This window comes from Astyanax mexicanus, chromosome 13, assembly GCF_023375975.1.
Source record: "Astyanax mexicanus isolate ESR-SI-001 chromosome 13, AstMex3_surface, whole genome shotgun sequence".
NCBI classification, from domain to species: domain Eukaryota; kingdom Metazoa; phylum Chordata; class Actinopteri; order Characiformes; family Acestrorhamphidae; genus Astyanax; species Astyanax mexicanus.
Genome location: NC_064420.1, coordinates 36,739,693 through 36,757,083, shown reverse-complemented (window position 1 = coordinate 36,757,083; position 17,391 = coordinate 36,739,693). Strand labels below are relative to the sequence as shown.

The 17,391-nt window shown below is 36.6% G+C and overlaps 1 protein-coding gene across 3 annotated transcripts in view; it reads right to left on the bottom strand.

The window, feature by feature from the left end:
- The window catches only part of rap1gapa (RAP1 GTPase activating protein a), a 139,474-nt gene that overhangs the window by 110,965 nt on the left and 11,118 nt on the right, over nucleotides 1-17,391 (bottom strand). The window contains exon 1 of one of the 3 annotated variants that reach the window (XM_022677467.2): nucleotides 8,121-8,540. The exons of the other annotated variants lie outside the window; for them this stretch is intronic. Coding sequence (XP_022533188.2) covers nucleotides 8,121-8,149 — 29 coding nt within the window. The 5' untranslated portion in view covers nucleotides 8,150-8,540. Of the gene's footprint in view, nucleotides 1-8,120; nucleotides 8,541-17,391 lie in introns of those variants that run through there. 3 annotated transcript variants of the gene reach the window in all.

Here is a 17,391-nt window from a genome sequence, read left to right as displayed (position 1 = left end):
CAAGAACCCTGATGACAGGAAGTAGTATTTCTTTTTGTATGCTTCCCTGGAAAGTGTTTTTAAAAAAGTGGATCTTACTAGTCCAAATCTATGGTGCAGCATTTAAATCTGTAAAAATGTTACATTCTGCAGCCATCTCTAAATCTCTGCTTTAGCCAATGTTCAACACTTGCGATAAATGTCTGGATTCATAGGCAGCGCTTAGAGTCGCCAATCAAAATGCAATTAAATTAGTCTCCCATTTTCTCATCAGGAACTCTTGGCTCATGAAGAAAAGCTGAAGTACTGTGCGAGTCCATTTTTAAATCACTTTCAGAGTGGATCAATGTTTAGTTTAGAAGCAGAATAAGGAAAGCCTTCAGTCATCACACACAGGCACAACATGGAATGGACAAATGAGTTAACCATTCATCCACATGTCATACACAAACACCCATTACATTACGATTCAGTGACTCAGCAAGCACTTGTTCTCACGTTTGTGGTCATGCAATACGTCTCCATGGATTCTGAGCTCAATATTCATCACAGTACACTGTGTACGGGCAAGCCCATCAAACTCTAGTTTACCACTAGAAACTGGATCTCTATTGTTATAGTAAACCTCCCTTTAATATTAGAGTAATGAATCATCTTTGTCTAAGCTGGATCAATGCGCTTACTTGCCAAGTGGTTTAGAGTCATGTGTGCTGGGTCTGTGTCTCTCACAACCATCGATTACGTTGCCAGACTAAAAAGATTTATTGCAGTCCTAATGGAGCCTCAGCTCTGTGATATCCACACTGCTGGCAGGCTTAAGGTCCAAACCCTTGCTCTGATGGATGCCCTGCTCTGACCACAGCACATCTCTGACTGACTGCTGTCCCTCCCACACAATCAATAACACTACCTAGCCAACTGCAAACTCCACAAACTTTAAGAACTAAAGAGTAAAGACTTTATGTGGACAAAAATTAAATATAAAGCTGTTGGATTTCTTGACTTTTTTATTCTTGACTTAATTTAATAAATTTATGCTCCTTAAATGCACATGGTTTGGCTGCATTTTACCCTGGCTAAGTAGAAGTTTGGTGTGTTTTTGTTTACTGGGGTCTGCTACCTCTCTGTTTTCAGCCTTGTTATATCAGATGAGCACAATCTGCAGAATGAAGAGCACCCTCTCTTGCTGCACATGGGTAATGCATTTTGAGTTTTAAGTTTAAGGCATTATCAAAGCTCTTTCAGCGTGTTTATAACAAAGGCATTCCCAACCCACTCAATTTGCAGTGATGGGAATAACGGCGTTGAAATAAGCGCCGTTACTAACACAGTTACTTTTTTCAGTAACGAGTAATCTAACTAATTACTCTGACTGTCACTATAACGCCGTTACCATTTCCGACACCCCGTAACTGCACGTTACTTTAGCAGCTCAATAAACTTTTTTTTTTACTTCGCGTATACAGACAAAGTGTGTGTGTGTGCGTTTTGCAGTGGCGCAAAAAGGGGGTATGCAGCATATGCTACGCATAGGGACCCTTTACTAGATGGGGAGCCAAATCGATGCCGGCTTACTGTAAGCTATAATTAACGAAAATGTATTTAGCTAACCAGTTAGCTAGAATCCGGATGCTGTGGATAGCCAGAATGTATTACTATACTTAGTTTAAATGAGTTTCTTAACCATGGTCTGTGCCCTAAAATTGTATGTTTTTCACCGGATCCAACTGATCAGCTAATAAACGAATATAATTAACTGGGCTGTGCCCCGGATTTTTACATACAGATTTTTACAGGCAACGCCCCTGATAATACACATCAAAAATCAAAAACGAGCACTAATCAGGCATGTTTTTTTTCCGTCGTGGCGCACCTGTGTTTACAGTATAACGAGGCATAACAAGTAAGTAAGTAGATGGTGAATCATAAAACGAATAAGTTATAGAACAGGGGTTGCCAATGCTGTTTTTTTATATTACATAACTGATATTCTGCATTTAGAAATAATTTCAGGAAGGGGGGCGCCAATAGTATGTTTGCATACACCTCAAATGTATTGAGTAACATAAAAGTAATAGTTACTTTTAATGGTAACTAGTCACTTGTATAGTGGAGTAACTCAGTTACTTTTTTGGAGAAGTAACTAGCAACTATAACTTATTATTTTTTCAAAGTAACATGCCCAACACTGTCAATTTGTCACACGACATTTGAATTCACACCTTATCAAATGCCTACAAGTAAATAGTACTATAAACATCATTATTTCATAGTTTTTAAATTAATATTTTATATTTTGAAATCTGTGCAATAATGCATGTATAGTGTAAGTTGTGTGTATATTCTGTATTTTTATTTGCATAAATTTGTTTTCTATTGAGAGAGACTTAAGTTTTCACTTATCTTTACACCTTTTCAAATTATGTGAAAAATAAACCTGATTTAATTAGATAAAAACTATTAACATTTTTATTCAATTACAAAAAAATAATTGACAAACTGAAACCTAGCCTTAAAAATATTCTCACATCTCTCATCACATTCTTCTTTGGAACAGTTAAAAGAGAAAAAAGTGATTATTATTATACATCATTTGGTGATTTGGTGATTGGAGTGTTACAATAAATCAATAGAACAGATTGTAATTACATGGTTCCTTGGTGTGAGCATAATTTTAGGCAACACTGGCCTCCTCTGGGTTACAATAAAACTGCAAGGTGTAGTAGGTCAGCTGCAGTGATTTGTACAAGCTGACTATGTAACACACTGTATTATTCAGTTTACACAGATACAAAACAACCAACTTGGAAAGGTGTCAAAGTATAGTACAAAGGGTGATGTGATGATGAAAAATTCTGATTAAATGATCCCAGTGCTTGAATGAAAATGCTTTCATTACAGCTCAGTTCCTTACAGACAGTTGTCCATCTTTTTTGATGTACTTCTCCAAAACTTACATGCATCACTCTCTTTAATGCTCTCTGTCTGAGATCACGTCACACAGCAGGCCTGCCAGTCTGTCCCGAGAGGACTCTAACACTACCACTAATGAGTCTGCACTCAAGATGGAGGGGGCTGTGGGGGGGTTGTGGAGAGAGAGAGAGAGAGAGAGAGAGAGAGAGAGAGAGAGAGAGAGAGAAACAGAGAGATCTATTTTGCACCATGCGTCTTGTCTACTGTGCAGTACCTTCCCTGACAGCATGAAGTTGACATTAATACTGCCTGAGCCTCAGCACTATTCACCACAGGGTGGAAGAGCAAGACACTTGAACTGAAAAAAAGAGAGATGATGAGAGTGAGAGTGTGTGATTGAGAGAGAGAGAAAGAGAGAGAGAGAGAAAGAGAGAGAGAGTAAAATACAGCAAGAGACTCGAAGATATATTCAGGGTCATGAGGCTACCAAATGACAGTAATGAACAGTCTACCCGTATAATTAAGATAATTACAAGTCTAATGGCATAACTCAGCAAGATATGTCATACTGGTCTTGTGTGGAGCCAGTACTGCATTAATGCCTGGAGGATCAATGAGACACAAACACTGAATACTTTATCAGGTTCTTGCTGGGTTTTCAAAATCCATACTGACTGACCTCCTGTGGTCACAGTGAGTACAGTCTGTAAGGAACAGCCAGCTTTCAGCCTAATCTTGTGTACATACAGGATACTATGTAGATAACAATACCTAAAACAATCCATATAATCTGTATAATATTATAATCCATATTATTATTATTTTAATCTGTATAATAAAATACCTTTTACCATCCCTTTTTAGCATTTTTTATAATTTCTCCTTATTCAGAGCACATTTCTATACAGCACAAGTCCTCTTCAAACAGCCCAGGTAAAAACTGTAGACACAATGCTTGTTGTGCTCCCTTATTAAGGTACAGAGATTAAAATAGCTTGATAACGATAATCGCACATCATTATTCCCTAAGAAAGTGAACACTGCAAAATCATTTGGAGCAAGTTTGATGGGGCAATAGTAGGGCTGGACAATTAATCAAAATAGGAATTGAAATCGACATTCAAATTCTCTAAGTGAATCTTGCTCATTTAACACATTTTAATTTATTATATCAGTTATATAATATATATTTTTTATTCTATTGATACTTTTTCAGACTTATAGTTAGGGGGAACTGGGTGGGGGGGGGGGTAAACTTTTAAAGTACCGTATTTTTCGGACTATAAGGCGCACCGTATTATAAGACGCACTATCAAAGAACGCCTATTTTCTGCTATTTTTCCATACATAGGGCGCATCGCATTATAAGGCGCGTTAAGTGACACTAGAAAGGGTGCCTATATCAAAGTGAACAGGGGTGGCGCCATGTTTCCCTTCCCCCACCGGGGGTGGTCGCTTGCCGGTGGAGCGTCTACGTATACAAATCTAGCTCTTTCAAAGTCAAACGAGTGCTGGATATTAATCTACACAGATTCCTCTCCTGAAAACTGTTTATTTGGGTGAGTAACGTGCTTCAGTTTATTTACAGTAAGCTTAGATTTCCAGATGTCCACTAAGGCTTGCTGCACCAGCGTTAGCATAGCTATCCGCTAGCACGCTAGCTAGTCACCTAAACTAGTAAAGTTAACCCAAACTTAAACGACAGCGTTACACTGAGTAATCCTGCGTGTTCTGGTAAGACAGTGAGATATTAGCTAGCGATTCGTCCCCCGTAGCTTGTTTTAACACGGTAAACAAGCAGATTACAGGCTGATAAAACTCACCTCTGAGAGAGTTAGCGCTTAGCATCTAGCTAATGCTAGCCAGGCAAAGCAGCACAGACTTACAGGCCGATAACTCACCTCTGAACGGTGAACGCTTAGCGATTAGCATCTAACTCTAATAATACTGCTCCAGCAGTATTAAAAGTGCTAAATTTAGAAAATACTGATCTCTGAACAGTGAAAAAGCTAGCTAGCTAAGCGGTTAGCATCTAGCTAATGCTATTGCTGCTCCAGCCTCGGAGCGGCACGGCTCTGCACGGAGTGTGTGTTTACTGCTCCTTACACCTGACGGGTAAAATTTAGATAATACTGATCTCTGAACAGTGAATAAGCTAGCTAATGCTATTTGCTGCTCCAGCCTCGGAGCTGCACGGCTCTGGACTCTGTATAGCACTGAAACTCTGTATAACGCTGCACGGAGTGTGTGTTTACTGCTCCTTACAACCTGACGAGTAAAATTTAGATAATACTGATCTCAGTGAATAAGCTAGCTAGCTTAGCGGTTAGCATCTAGCTAATGCTATTGCTGCTCAGCCTCGGAGCTGCACGGCTCTGGACTCTGTATAGCACTGAAACTCTCTATAACGCTGCACGGAGTGTGTGTTTACTGCTCCTTACAACCTGACGAGTAAAATCCATACAAAAGGCGCACCGTATTATAAGACGCACTGTCAATTTTTGTGAAAATTAAAAGTTTTTAAGTGCGCCTTATAGTCCGAAAAATACGGTATACTTTGTCACTATTATACCCAAGGATTATATTTCTTTACTCAAGACTATCATTAATGTGGCATCTTTTTGCCAACTCATTTGGAACAGAACATTCAACTGTAACCTGGCAAATATCGATGATAGCTACTGTTGCTTCTTTTAAGTGCACGATGAATAACTATTTTATGCTAGCTTAGTTACTAAAAGTTTTCTTCTGCTCAAGCCAGACTCAACTCGCCCCATAAACTGTCATTATAAGCCCGATTCAGATTTAAACCAGAATTATTTTTTTAGTAAGCAGAGCGTTGAAACTGAGCTTTTCAAAACATTTTGAGGCTGTCTGAATGAGCAAAATCTGTTAGAATGATGTTAATTAACATTGAGACACTGAAGAAGCACAGACCTATGGTTTAAGAACAATGTTTATTAAGAACAGCTACTCAAGTGCGTAATGTGGAGGAGCTCACATAGATTATAACATTCTGTGCAACTTGTGGAACTTTTACTTAAAAAAAAAAACAATTGGATTTGTTACTTTGCTATTTTGTGATTATCACACCATAGCTTTTTATAAAATAAATATAGCATTTAAAAAGGCGCCTATGTCACAGACTATTTTTTTAAGCCCGACCTTGCCCGAGGAAAGTGGTGTTAAATCTCGGCCTGACCAGACCTGAATTCCGGTCGGTCCTCGGGTCGGGTTGGGTTCATTCATAGAATCTAAGCTCTAATAGAGAGAGTCAAAAAAGTCAAAAAAGGCCATTGTTGGCTTGGCACTTGCAATTGTTGTTGTGACTGGTCAATCTTAATTACAGAAGACTAGTCTTTTTTAAGCAATAATGTAATAATTATAGAATTTCAATAAGTGCTAAAAATATCACAGCACAGCATGTGTTTTGTTCAATATTTACCTAACTCTTCCACGTTTAAGATGGAACACTAAAAATGACAACTAATAAGCTATATACTTATAACAAATACAGTCCACAACATCTTATGATGACCGTTAAAATGTCCTCAAAAAGTCAACATAAAAAGCAACTGAGAAATTGATTTATACACTGTAAAGCTTGTAGGCTTTACAGAAAAAGAACGGACAGGCATATCTACAGTATGGTTAATATTTTGTTCTTTTCCTTTATCGAGCTGCCTCACAGTGCTTCAACATGAACAAAATTGCTCAACTATCAGAAATGATAAAGACGATAAACATAATTACAAATATACTGTATGCCATATGTCATAATGTTTCATTTTCTCTGTATCTTACTGGATAATCAATATGAGCTTGTCAAATTATGCTGAGCTTTGCTATCAGTCTTGTGCCTGCAGTGTCTCAAAGGCTATCCAGGAGAGTGGCATCAGAGTGCTGCTTATCTTCTTCACTCCTTATCAGAAACTCCAGCAACACTACACTCGCGCACATCCACAGATGCTACTCCTTTTGCAGCAGAGTGCAGCTCGCTCTGTTAGAAGCAATTTCATCTCTTTGTCTCAGTCTCCTGCTGCAAGAGCTGAGCTATCACACAGATTGGCAGGATGCTTTTAGATATGCGCATAGAGAGCTATGCACAGATACTGTAGTGAGTGGAAATGAGTAGAAAATTAACTGATTTGTGTTTATACATAATTCAGTCCCATTGGTCCAGACCAAGCACTCTTGGTTTGCTGTGTTCCTATGGATATAGCGATATTTGCAATCAAACCAAAATTAGCAATGCAAATGCAAAATCAAATCTTATTGATATCAGTATTAAACCATAATCAACAGATATTGTCACAGAATGACAATTCTAAAGACGGCTAATAATTTCAAAATATGGTATGTGGCATGCGGTTTGGAACATAGCCCCTAAACTAAAGCAGCAGGAAGAAGTTCAAGCAGAGAAAAACATGGGCAGCTCAAATGTGCCTATAACACAACCACTTTGTGAGACCACATCATGTGTTGGTTGTTTAGACGCATTTACTGTGTATTGTGTACATACTTCAAAGAGACTGCACTAGAGTTTTTTTCTAAACAGACTTGCCCCAAAGATCTTATCCCACTTGTTTCAAAGAGCAGCTCATTTTTTCTTATTGTGGGAGCATAACTTCATATTTTAAGGCTAAAATCTTAATGGAACATAAGTAACAACAATTTCATAACTTGCATTTTAACAGTTTGTTCTAAAAATCAGGTCAGAAATAGTTCAACGGAATGTAAAAAAAATATTTAAAGCTTTTAAATTGTTAAACTGGTTGGATCAGATCAGTAAAAGTAAAGTACACTATTAAAATGAGCTACTTTTATCTCAGGGACTAACTCAACACTCAACACTCAACAAATACATTTTATAAATAAAGTGAGATGAACGAACATAGATTCACACAATGGCCAGTGATGCTATAAGGACGGTTTGCATGTCACCTTGGGACTTCACGAGTTAGTAAAGGACACAGTTCTGTAACAAACTTTACAATTCTTTAAAAGGGTCTGTGACACATATGTTCCCATGGGTTCTTTTGGGTTAAAGATGGATATTAAAAAGTAATAATCCTTTCATACATACATAAATTAATAAACAAATGTTAAATATATAACTTTAAAACTTTTAGAAAGTCATATTTCAAGTCGATCCAATATCGCTATCGGGTCCGATATTTAACATAAATAATATATCGGATATGGGCGAACAAGGCCGATTCACTTACCGTTCCATATTCCAGTACACAGATTGCATTGGACCATAAACCCGCTGTAAAGGAAAGACATCCCGGAACCAGATTCCAGTTCCACAGATTACAATCTGAAGCAGCTATAGACTCAATGAGCAAAATAACTGGCTCCTGCTTTCCATAAAAAACGTTGTTTTTGGGAGATATTTTTGTACAAAACGCTGAAAAGCAAGACTCCTGTGAGTTTCTATCCAGTGAGTGTGAGTGGAGCCGGCGTGTAGAGGGCTGGGAGTTCGCTGTATTGTACAATTTAGCCAGTTTAATCAGCACCTGTCCAGGTTTCACAGGTGAATGCTAAGAAAGCTCGAGTAACTTCAGCCTGTAAGAACTAGTTAGAGCTAGTTAGTGAAATTAGCGGTTGTTTTGAGTGAAATGTCGCTTGTTTGGAAATATTTAAGTGTGCTAAACCGAAAGACGCCACAGTTGAAGAGTGTGAGAAAATCCAGCGCGCTGAGTAGGAGAGGGGTGGAGATACAGGTGTCACATGATTAACCTAATTAAACACCTGTAGAGATTTCACGTGGGGGCACCACTCGCCCATACTTTCAAAAAAAAACTTAAGCTGATGACCCAAATGATAAATGGATTACAGGACTACAGAGAAGAAGCTCACTTTATATTATACTCGATGACCATGGTCAGTGTAATGTTTATTACTTCAATTTTCAGATTTTTCCGATTTGGTGAAAAATTAGAAAATAGAAAATTGGCTTCATTATTGCATTTTGTTCCATTTGATATAGTTAATAAATTGTTTTTCATCCATTTTCCCATTTTTTTTAGTTTTTCATTTCTGCACTTTGTAACAAGAATCTGATGGTATATTCCAATTTACGTTTGTTACAAGAGAATTTTTTTTTTGAGTGTCAGAAATAAATAAATGAATAAAACTGAAGAAAGCCAATTTTGTATCCACTTTGCCAAATGGATAAAATGAAATAAGGTTTTATATTAATATGTAGAATAAACAAGTTTTCATCAATTTTTACAATTTTTAGTTTTTCATCTCTGCCCCTCACAATCAGAAATTCAGAAAAAAATTAAATGTTATATTTGCTTTATTTTCAGATTTGTTTTTCGATTTTTGCATCTTGTAACAAAAGAAAGTTGGGTTATGCCAACAGATTTATGTTGCCAGATACAAAAATGGAAAAAATAGGAGATGTTTCACTTGAAATTCTATTTGCAAAAGGCTGGAATGGAAAAACTAGAAAATTGCAAAATTGGATTAAAACCCATTTCTTTTGCACTATGCCAAATGGACGAAATAAAGTAATTCAGTTTTACACCCAATTTTCAAATTTAGCAGCAAATAGTCTGAAAACTGAACTGATAAATGTTACATTGACTGACCAGGTACTGTCTTTAGTGGAAAACAGTGGATTTCACAGCCTGCATTTACATCCCAGGTATAATCTGTTATAAATAAATTGCTCTGGACTGCATTCAAATTGAGTGTATTCGTGTATATTTTTTGCTTTTCTAATAATACATGCATCTATTTCAGCAACATGATGTGAGTTTTTTTTACTATTAATATTGAGAAGGTCTCTATTATGAATGGATGCCTTCTGAGATGTTTTTTCTGTTACATAGTGCTCCTGTTTCAGACTGTTTTCGTTTGGTGGAGGAGTGAACGGGGAAAGCGACGGGATTTCGGCTCTTATCTATGAATATTCATGACATGCAAACGTATCACCTGATTGTCTAACAGGCTAAAAGCACTGTGAGGCTTCCTCCAGGGATCTGCAGTGATCCGTTTCAAGCCAAGGTGGGCGAGGAATCCTATTTAACGGGTTAAGGTCAGTCTGGGGGCTTTTCCTGATTTTTCTGTCTATGCAGTCAATGGGGTAAAAGAACAGGTTCATGTGCAGCATGTATATGCAACTCAGACTGACCTACTGTTTTTCATAAAGAGCAAGTACTACCTTTGGGCACAACACAGACAATAATGCTGATAATAAAAAATAAGAATGTTAAATAAGAAAAAAATGCTCTTGTTTTGGTATGAGCAGTAGTATATTGGAATTGAATTGGAACAAAAAAAAAGTAGCTTGGCCCATCACAAATTTTACTCACTTAACTATTCCCAGCAACAGCTATTCTGACTAGTGCTCAACATGTGCATGCCACTGTGTAAGCCTCAAAAGCTCATAGAGGAACATCCCTGCAGGCATGTTGCCAAAGTTCAAGCTTGGCTTGAAGTGATTAATGGTGTGCGTTAATAGCACAGTCCAGAGATTCAGTTTTAGAGTTGGCATAAATTAAAGACTTAATATTTACTTGATTCTCATAAATTATCTTCTAAGATAAATTATTTGTCAGACTCACTGTATAAATATGGGCATAGACACTTTTAAAACATAACAGAAAGATTAAACATTTTAGATTTAAAAAGAATACATGGCTTCTCTGAAATGTAAATAATATAATCAAATGTTAGCATTTGCTGAGGGTTCTGCATAAAAAAGCTCCCTGTCTCCAATTTCTCATCTCGGCACCCCAAAGTGCCACCTCTTCGTTTCACTCTCTCTAATCTCTCCAGCAAAATCCATGTTAGCATATTCAGACTGTCTGCCATACTTAAAGTTGCTTCCAGCAAATCCCCACACTCTTCCTAACACCTTCGTTAGACTGAGACAGTCTGTTGAGCTTTACTCTGGGGAGTTAAAGACGACCATGTTAAACATCAGCAAGGTTTCCAGCGACACAAGACAGCCTAGAAATATAGACTTTTGTTCTCAATCAAGCTGAAAAACAGATAGACATAAATACAGAATTTTCCTGGTGTGCAACAGTTTATAGAGTGAAAAGTAATTGACGAAAGGTAATTTACTGCCTTAATAACTGATACTTATATCAATCAATAATTGTTTTTTCTCCATCTCATGTTAGTGTAAAATCAATAAAATCACTATTAACTAGAAGTGTATCAATATGAGAAATATGGACCCATTCTTATATATAAAAGTTTATCAAAAACAAGTTTGAAATAACAGTCAAATATAAAGGCTATCTGTAAATAACTAAATGTTTGCTAATGTCAATTTGATTCTGATATCGTCATGTATTAATTCTTTAGAGTATTAAACACCTTAAAGTATGTGTTTCATATATTATACACATTTGGTTAGGTGTTTGATTTCACATTGCAGTTTAGTTAGAACACTAAATAACTTTTGTACTTTCATATCGTCATTGCCTGCCTATGTGTGCTGCATCTCCCTATACTTGACTTTAATTGGTTTGTAAAATTTTGTCTTTTCTACAAGTTTTCTTTACAGGTGTTGAATTTAGCAAGCCAAACAAATGCCGACACCCTTGAATTACGCTCATGCATCACGCAGAAAAATTAGTTTAACAGATTCCTCTTCATTTCCTTGTAATGTTGTTATGAAATAAGAAAGTTTTGGGAGAAGGAACATGCCTGAAGCCCCTTCTCCCATTCTAGCATTCTATAAATACTAGCTATGTTGCTATGCTGACAGATCTTCACAACCCCATCTCCTCCCCCTTAACTGTTAACTGTTATGTATATAGTACCTGACTCACACCAGTTATATTTCTTCTTCTATTGTTTAATGGGAACGATAACCTGACTCAAGATCCTGTGATTGGTCTGACAATCCAAACCATAAATATAGTGTTTTCACAATGCAGACAGACCGAGCCATGGTTTGGTTGACTCAGATAGAGACTCTTTAGGTCGGACCACATTTTGGATCCAGGGTCCAATTGTCATATTGCTTTCTTATGTCTCCAATCTGATACAAAGGTTATTTAGTTAATGCTCCAATTCAAACACCAACAATAATCAAGCCCCTGTCCTTCCTGTGTTTTATACAGTATTAATATTTTAGCTGTAATTTTAATACCAGGACATAATCAGTAAATAATCAAAAATCAATTATTAATGAATATTTTTTACAATAATCAATAATAATCAACCAATAGTTATCTGTGTTTGGTTACTGCATGTACTTATTAGCTTAAAATTCAAGATTAGGATAATAACAGTAAATTAATAATGAATCATTTTCACACTTCTGGCCACTACACTGTAAACTCTTTACTATATTGCTACAGTTTATAAATAAATACACGCCCCAAGTCTTATGCTACTGCAGAATGAGTAAAATCTAAAAATGGGGTCATGAATCATTGTTGACACACTAATATCTATTAAATATTCAGGGGAGCAATTCAATATTGCTACTCTTCTATTTATCAGATAGATTACAAAATCTTATTCACTCCTTAATTGCACAATCATGACAAAGCAGGAGGAAATTAAAATGAAAGAGAGGGAGAAAAATGAGACAGAGAAAAGGAGGAAGGATCCAGAATGAGAACAATTGGCCAGGAGACATGGAACTCTAAAAATTGAAGACGACACATCATGCTCGGATGTCTTTAGGCCCAGCGGTAGCTGCCAGCTGGCTTTGGCACTCTTTTATCTGTCACCTTAATAAATTGTACAGCAATGGTAGGCTTTTGCTTGCTAGACAGGGCTTTGCCTGGAAGCTATCACTCAGCTGCAGACATGTTGTGTCTCTTTCGTCCTCATTGAAGCTGTCACTTTCCAACACCATCCAATCCATCCAGCTACAGCTCTTTTGCCAGCTGTGATTACTTTGCCTGGGAACCACTCCAAAATGCAATTATAATAAAATGCAATCAATTTCTGTTAATGCTTTCCCGGTGCAGCTCATTGTTAGGACTGATTTCTCAGTTATTCTGTTTCATTTTCATCTACTGTTCTGGAAGCACAGGGCCATATTCAGCCAACCTGTTGATTTATGCATAGTTTGTTCTCCTAATAACGTATATATTGTTGATGCTGTAACAACACCTTGTACAGTACCAGTTAAAAGTTTGGAAACACCTTCTCATTTAATGTTCCTTTTTTCCATTTTTATTTGTTTTTCTACATTGTAGACTATATTAAAGACATGAAAGCAATTAAGAAACAGTTACAGAATTATGTAGAAACAAAAAAAAAGAGCTTCACAATGTGAAGGAAAAGCAGCAACTATTTTTCCGCACCTCCAGGAACTCCTTCAAGACGCTGAGGAAACTATTCCATGTGACTCTACCTCATTAAGACACTGAGATTAAAATACCAAGAGTATCCTCAGAGCTAAATTTGGTACTTTGAACAATCTAAAGTACCGGTATATAAAGTTTATGTTTAACGCTTTTTGTTTACAAAATAAACACATTTATAATGACTGGTTTAAAACAAATAAACTGCATAGAAAGAGAAAACACATGTATTTTTTAAAACTGATTTTTTTGTCTATTTTTTATATTTTTTATACACAAAATATTTTCTTGTGAGGCTTTGTAATGACAGCATTGATATGCATCCCACATAAGCTTGTAGGTTTAGTATTTTTTTTTATATTCCATGGATTGCCTCGTTTTCCACTGCAGCTGTGTTATTTTCACAGTGTACAGTATCTGGGTAATGGATATGGGCAATTAGCTGAGAGGAACGATGAATATATCTTAGCATGCTCACTTTTTCTCATCTTTTTTTTATCTCTCCCACCTCCCCCTCTCTCTTTCTTTTCTCTTTGAAAACATTACTCATTTTGTCCTGTAATTATGCTCCTAGAGATTTTGACATTTCTTCCTGAGCAATTCAGACATAAAAGAATAGTTATGTTACTACTTTAAATTTCATTTTGTTATACCCTGCAGACACGTTTACTGCTTCATATATAGGGCTGTACTACACAGTTCATTCTGCAGAACTACTAGGAGGGTATAATGTTGGAAGAAAAAACAGCAATCTCATTTTAAAGCCAGCTCCTTCCTAAATGGTCTTTAAGAGCCTAAAGGCCTCATTCTTACACATAAACCTCAAATATTCAGATGCTTTTCACCTTAAAAAAAATTCAGGCAGCATATAACCATAAATGGTAATATCTCCATGTTTCATTTCCTTTACATGTTTCCTCTCAATGACAGCCAAAGCACAATATTTTTGATGAAGAGGTAAAAACAGACATTAGGCTGCTGCTACTGTCACTGCAGCAGATGCTCCACATTTAATGATTGGCAACGCTGGCTAAAGCTTGTCCTTCAGACTAGAGAGCTGCAGGATGATGAAATTCTGTCCACACCTAAACGATCCGTGACTACTTTTATGCTGTCCACAACCCATTTGACCACATACCTCAACCTAGAGCTGGGCAATATGACAATATATATATATTCTTATATATTTATATATATTGTTTTTCTGATAAATAATCTTTATTTTATGAATTTCATCAGTGCTTAAAAACACACTTTACAGAAAGTGTAATTAGTGCTGTTTAATTGGATGTTGCATATTTTAAATAAAAATCATTGTATTTAAATCATTGTTGTATTTAATTTGCATTTTTTAAAGAATCTGCCACTACTAATGCAATTTGTCTGAATGTGAAAATATGATGATTGCATCTTTTTTTACTGCAGCCACTGCAGCATCACTACCTAGCCAGCATGCTTAGAGGCAAGTGCCAGATCCCCAGCTCAGATTTATCAGCTATAAGATGCATGTGCCATCCATCATTACAATGGAAGTGATGAGATAAGGAAGGCACCTTCTACCCACCCAGTGCATGGCTAATTGTGTCTCTGTCTGACTATGGTTGCTGATGGCAAGGTAGCATGACCGAGATAATAAGAATTTAGATTTTTAAGATTTTTTAATAATTAACATACTTAACAAAAGCTAAAAATATAAACAAAGACACCAACCATATGGTCACTTTTTAAGTCCACCACATGGAGCAATTTTTCTATAAAGAAAGCAACAGCTACTTAAAATATTGCAACCTGCTTTTGCCTAGTCTGAACGTTCTTCTTATAAATACAGTACTCTACGCACAGCTTTGAAGATGGTGTTCTCCATGGTAAATGATCAGAAGTCGATACAGTGTTCAATGCGCTCCTTCTGCACCATTGTGAAATATGCACTTTCACTCCTGACCTACTGGACAGAATGTAAATTACTTAAATTTACACACCTGTCAGACAGATGGCCTTTAGTTTGGGATAAAATCAGGAAATGAAAAACAGTCAATGCAATTCCAGCTAACAATTTTTGCTAGTAAAACATTTTTTTGAATATTACAAATAGTGTAATATTTAGAACATTTAATCTATTAAGTTTTCTGAATGTTCTTAGAAAGTTTTTGTTTGACAGTTTTAAACAAATTGGTAACATTGCTGCAATGTCACATGTAGTTTTGGGAATGTTACTTGTAATGTTTCCATAATGTTTCCATAATATACATCTAGCTGGGAATGTTACGTGAAAAAACATTTTAATAACTTTGTGATGAAAACCATTATTATGTCACACTATTTCAAAATGTTCCTGAAGCATTACTTCTGTAATGTTAAAGACTAACCTTCCTGGAACTTTTTTCAAAAGTTGCTAAATGTTCTTATATAATGTTTTCTGTTAGATAGAATGTGCCCTGTAGTGAATGGCAGTGACAGGTGCTCTAAATAATGCATTTTGAAATATTTCAAAGCAAGTAGCAATATTTACTAAGCATTGATTAGAGGAGTAGGTAAATATACTATGAGATATGACAGTCTTTCTGATATGACAGTCAGTCCTGATTCTGGATGTTAGTTCTTTCCATGCTTCCAACAAACCTAATCCAACAAATCATCTCATTAATAAGCCTTTGCAGAATTGCAGGGGTTGTGTTAAAGCAGAAAAGACAAAACAGGCCTGGTGCCTCCAGGTTTAAGAAATGTGAATAATAAGAGTAAGAGCGTGAGTATAAGATGTGTCTGTCAAAGATCAGTAGGTTAAGCAGAGAGAATGAACTGCCCTTTGCTTCTGTTAGAAAAGTAGATATTTCATTATTATGCTGACTGTGTTAAAAACATTTCATTACCATTCTCGTCCCATACCCACAAATTACCATGGAAATTACTATATTCAGCATGGTGGCATATTCAACTTAATGAAACTTTTAATTTAAGTTTCAATTGCATACAACATATCCAGTTTTTAAACTGCAAACTCAACACAACATTGATTTATGTAAATTATTTTGCCAAAAATGGTTCTGTGGGCAAAGTAGCAAAATATGAATACATCAATAACAGAGGGGATTTCCAGTTTTTTAAATGACAACCATCACAAATTCAAACGACACTGTGCTCACGTCCACTCTAGAATCCTCTCCAGGATCTCCTATTGTAACAGAAGCTGCAATCAGTCCTTTCTGAGTGCAGGTGTAAAAGGCAGAGATCAGAGATAAGGTGGGGAACAGTACTGCTGAGCCAGTGGCTTGGCGTGGCCAATTCTGGCACATCTTCAAAGACGAACAGCTCAGTTGTAGTCTTGCGATATGGCCACTCCATGCTGAGCATTAAGAAACATAGCAGGTAGCAGATAAGTTACACTGAAATCAAAATACATAACTTAAAATTCAGTGTACAATCTGCTTTTGTAGATAGCCAGTCCTAGGCACAGAAGACTGTCAGTTCCATCCAGAGATTCCATCACAAATTTTAATGATCATAGGTCATTTTCACAGTCGCTGTGTCATCACATCCGCCTCTGAAAAGTGTTGTCGTATCGCCTGCACTGTTTAACAGGGGGCTTGCTGGTTTTCTCACTCCCTTGAGAATCTTTACTGGGTTTCAGCCAACAGAAGCACAGCTAACATGTGTAGAGGTTTCTCCAGCACAGACTAAAGGCTAGTTTGTATTGGGAACACAGTGTAGCTCCTTGTATATGTATGCTGCTGCTAATATAGAAACTGTGTGTCTACATCCTAATCCTGTGTTTTAATCAGACACACATTTCCAAAACCAGGCCGACACCATCCAAAGCAATAACAGTATTTGTTAAAATCAATTATCAGCTCAAGGTTATGCCTGACAGAGTTGGCATGAATATCAATGCATTACACCAAAAGAAATCTGATTTAACTAACTGGTAAGGCCGCCTTAGCTTACACTAATAGAATAAAAGAGCTTCCATTTATGGAGCCAGCTCACTAAGTGTGTTTGGCAGCAGATTTCTGCAGCAGTATAATTTAGATATTTTAGCAAGGCAGGCATGTTAATGGTTATGAAGCTAGGGCACACTGCAGTGGCATGCAAGGAAAGAGTTAATAACCTAATAACTGAGTACACATTATTTTGATGTGTTTTGTTAGTGACTATTCCAATGAATATTTTAGAAAGCCAATTAATTCAAGATAAACTGAAGTCTGTA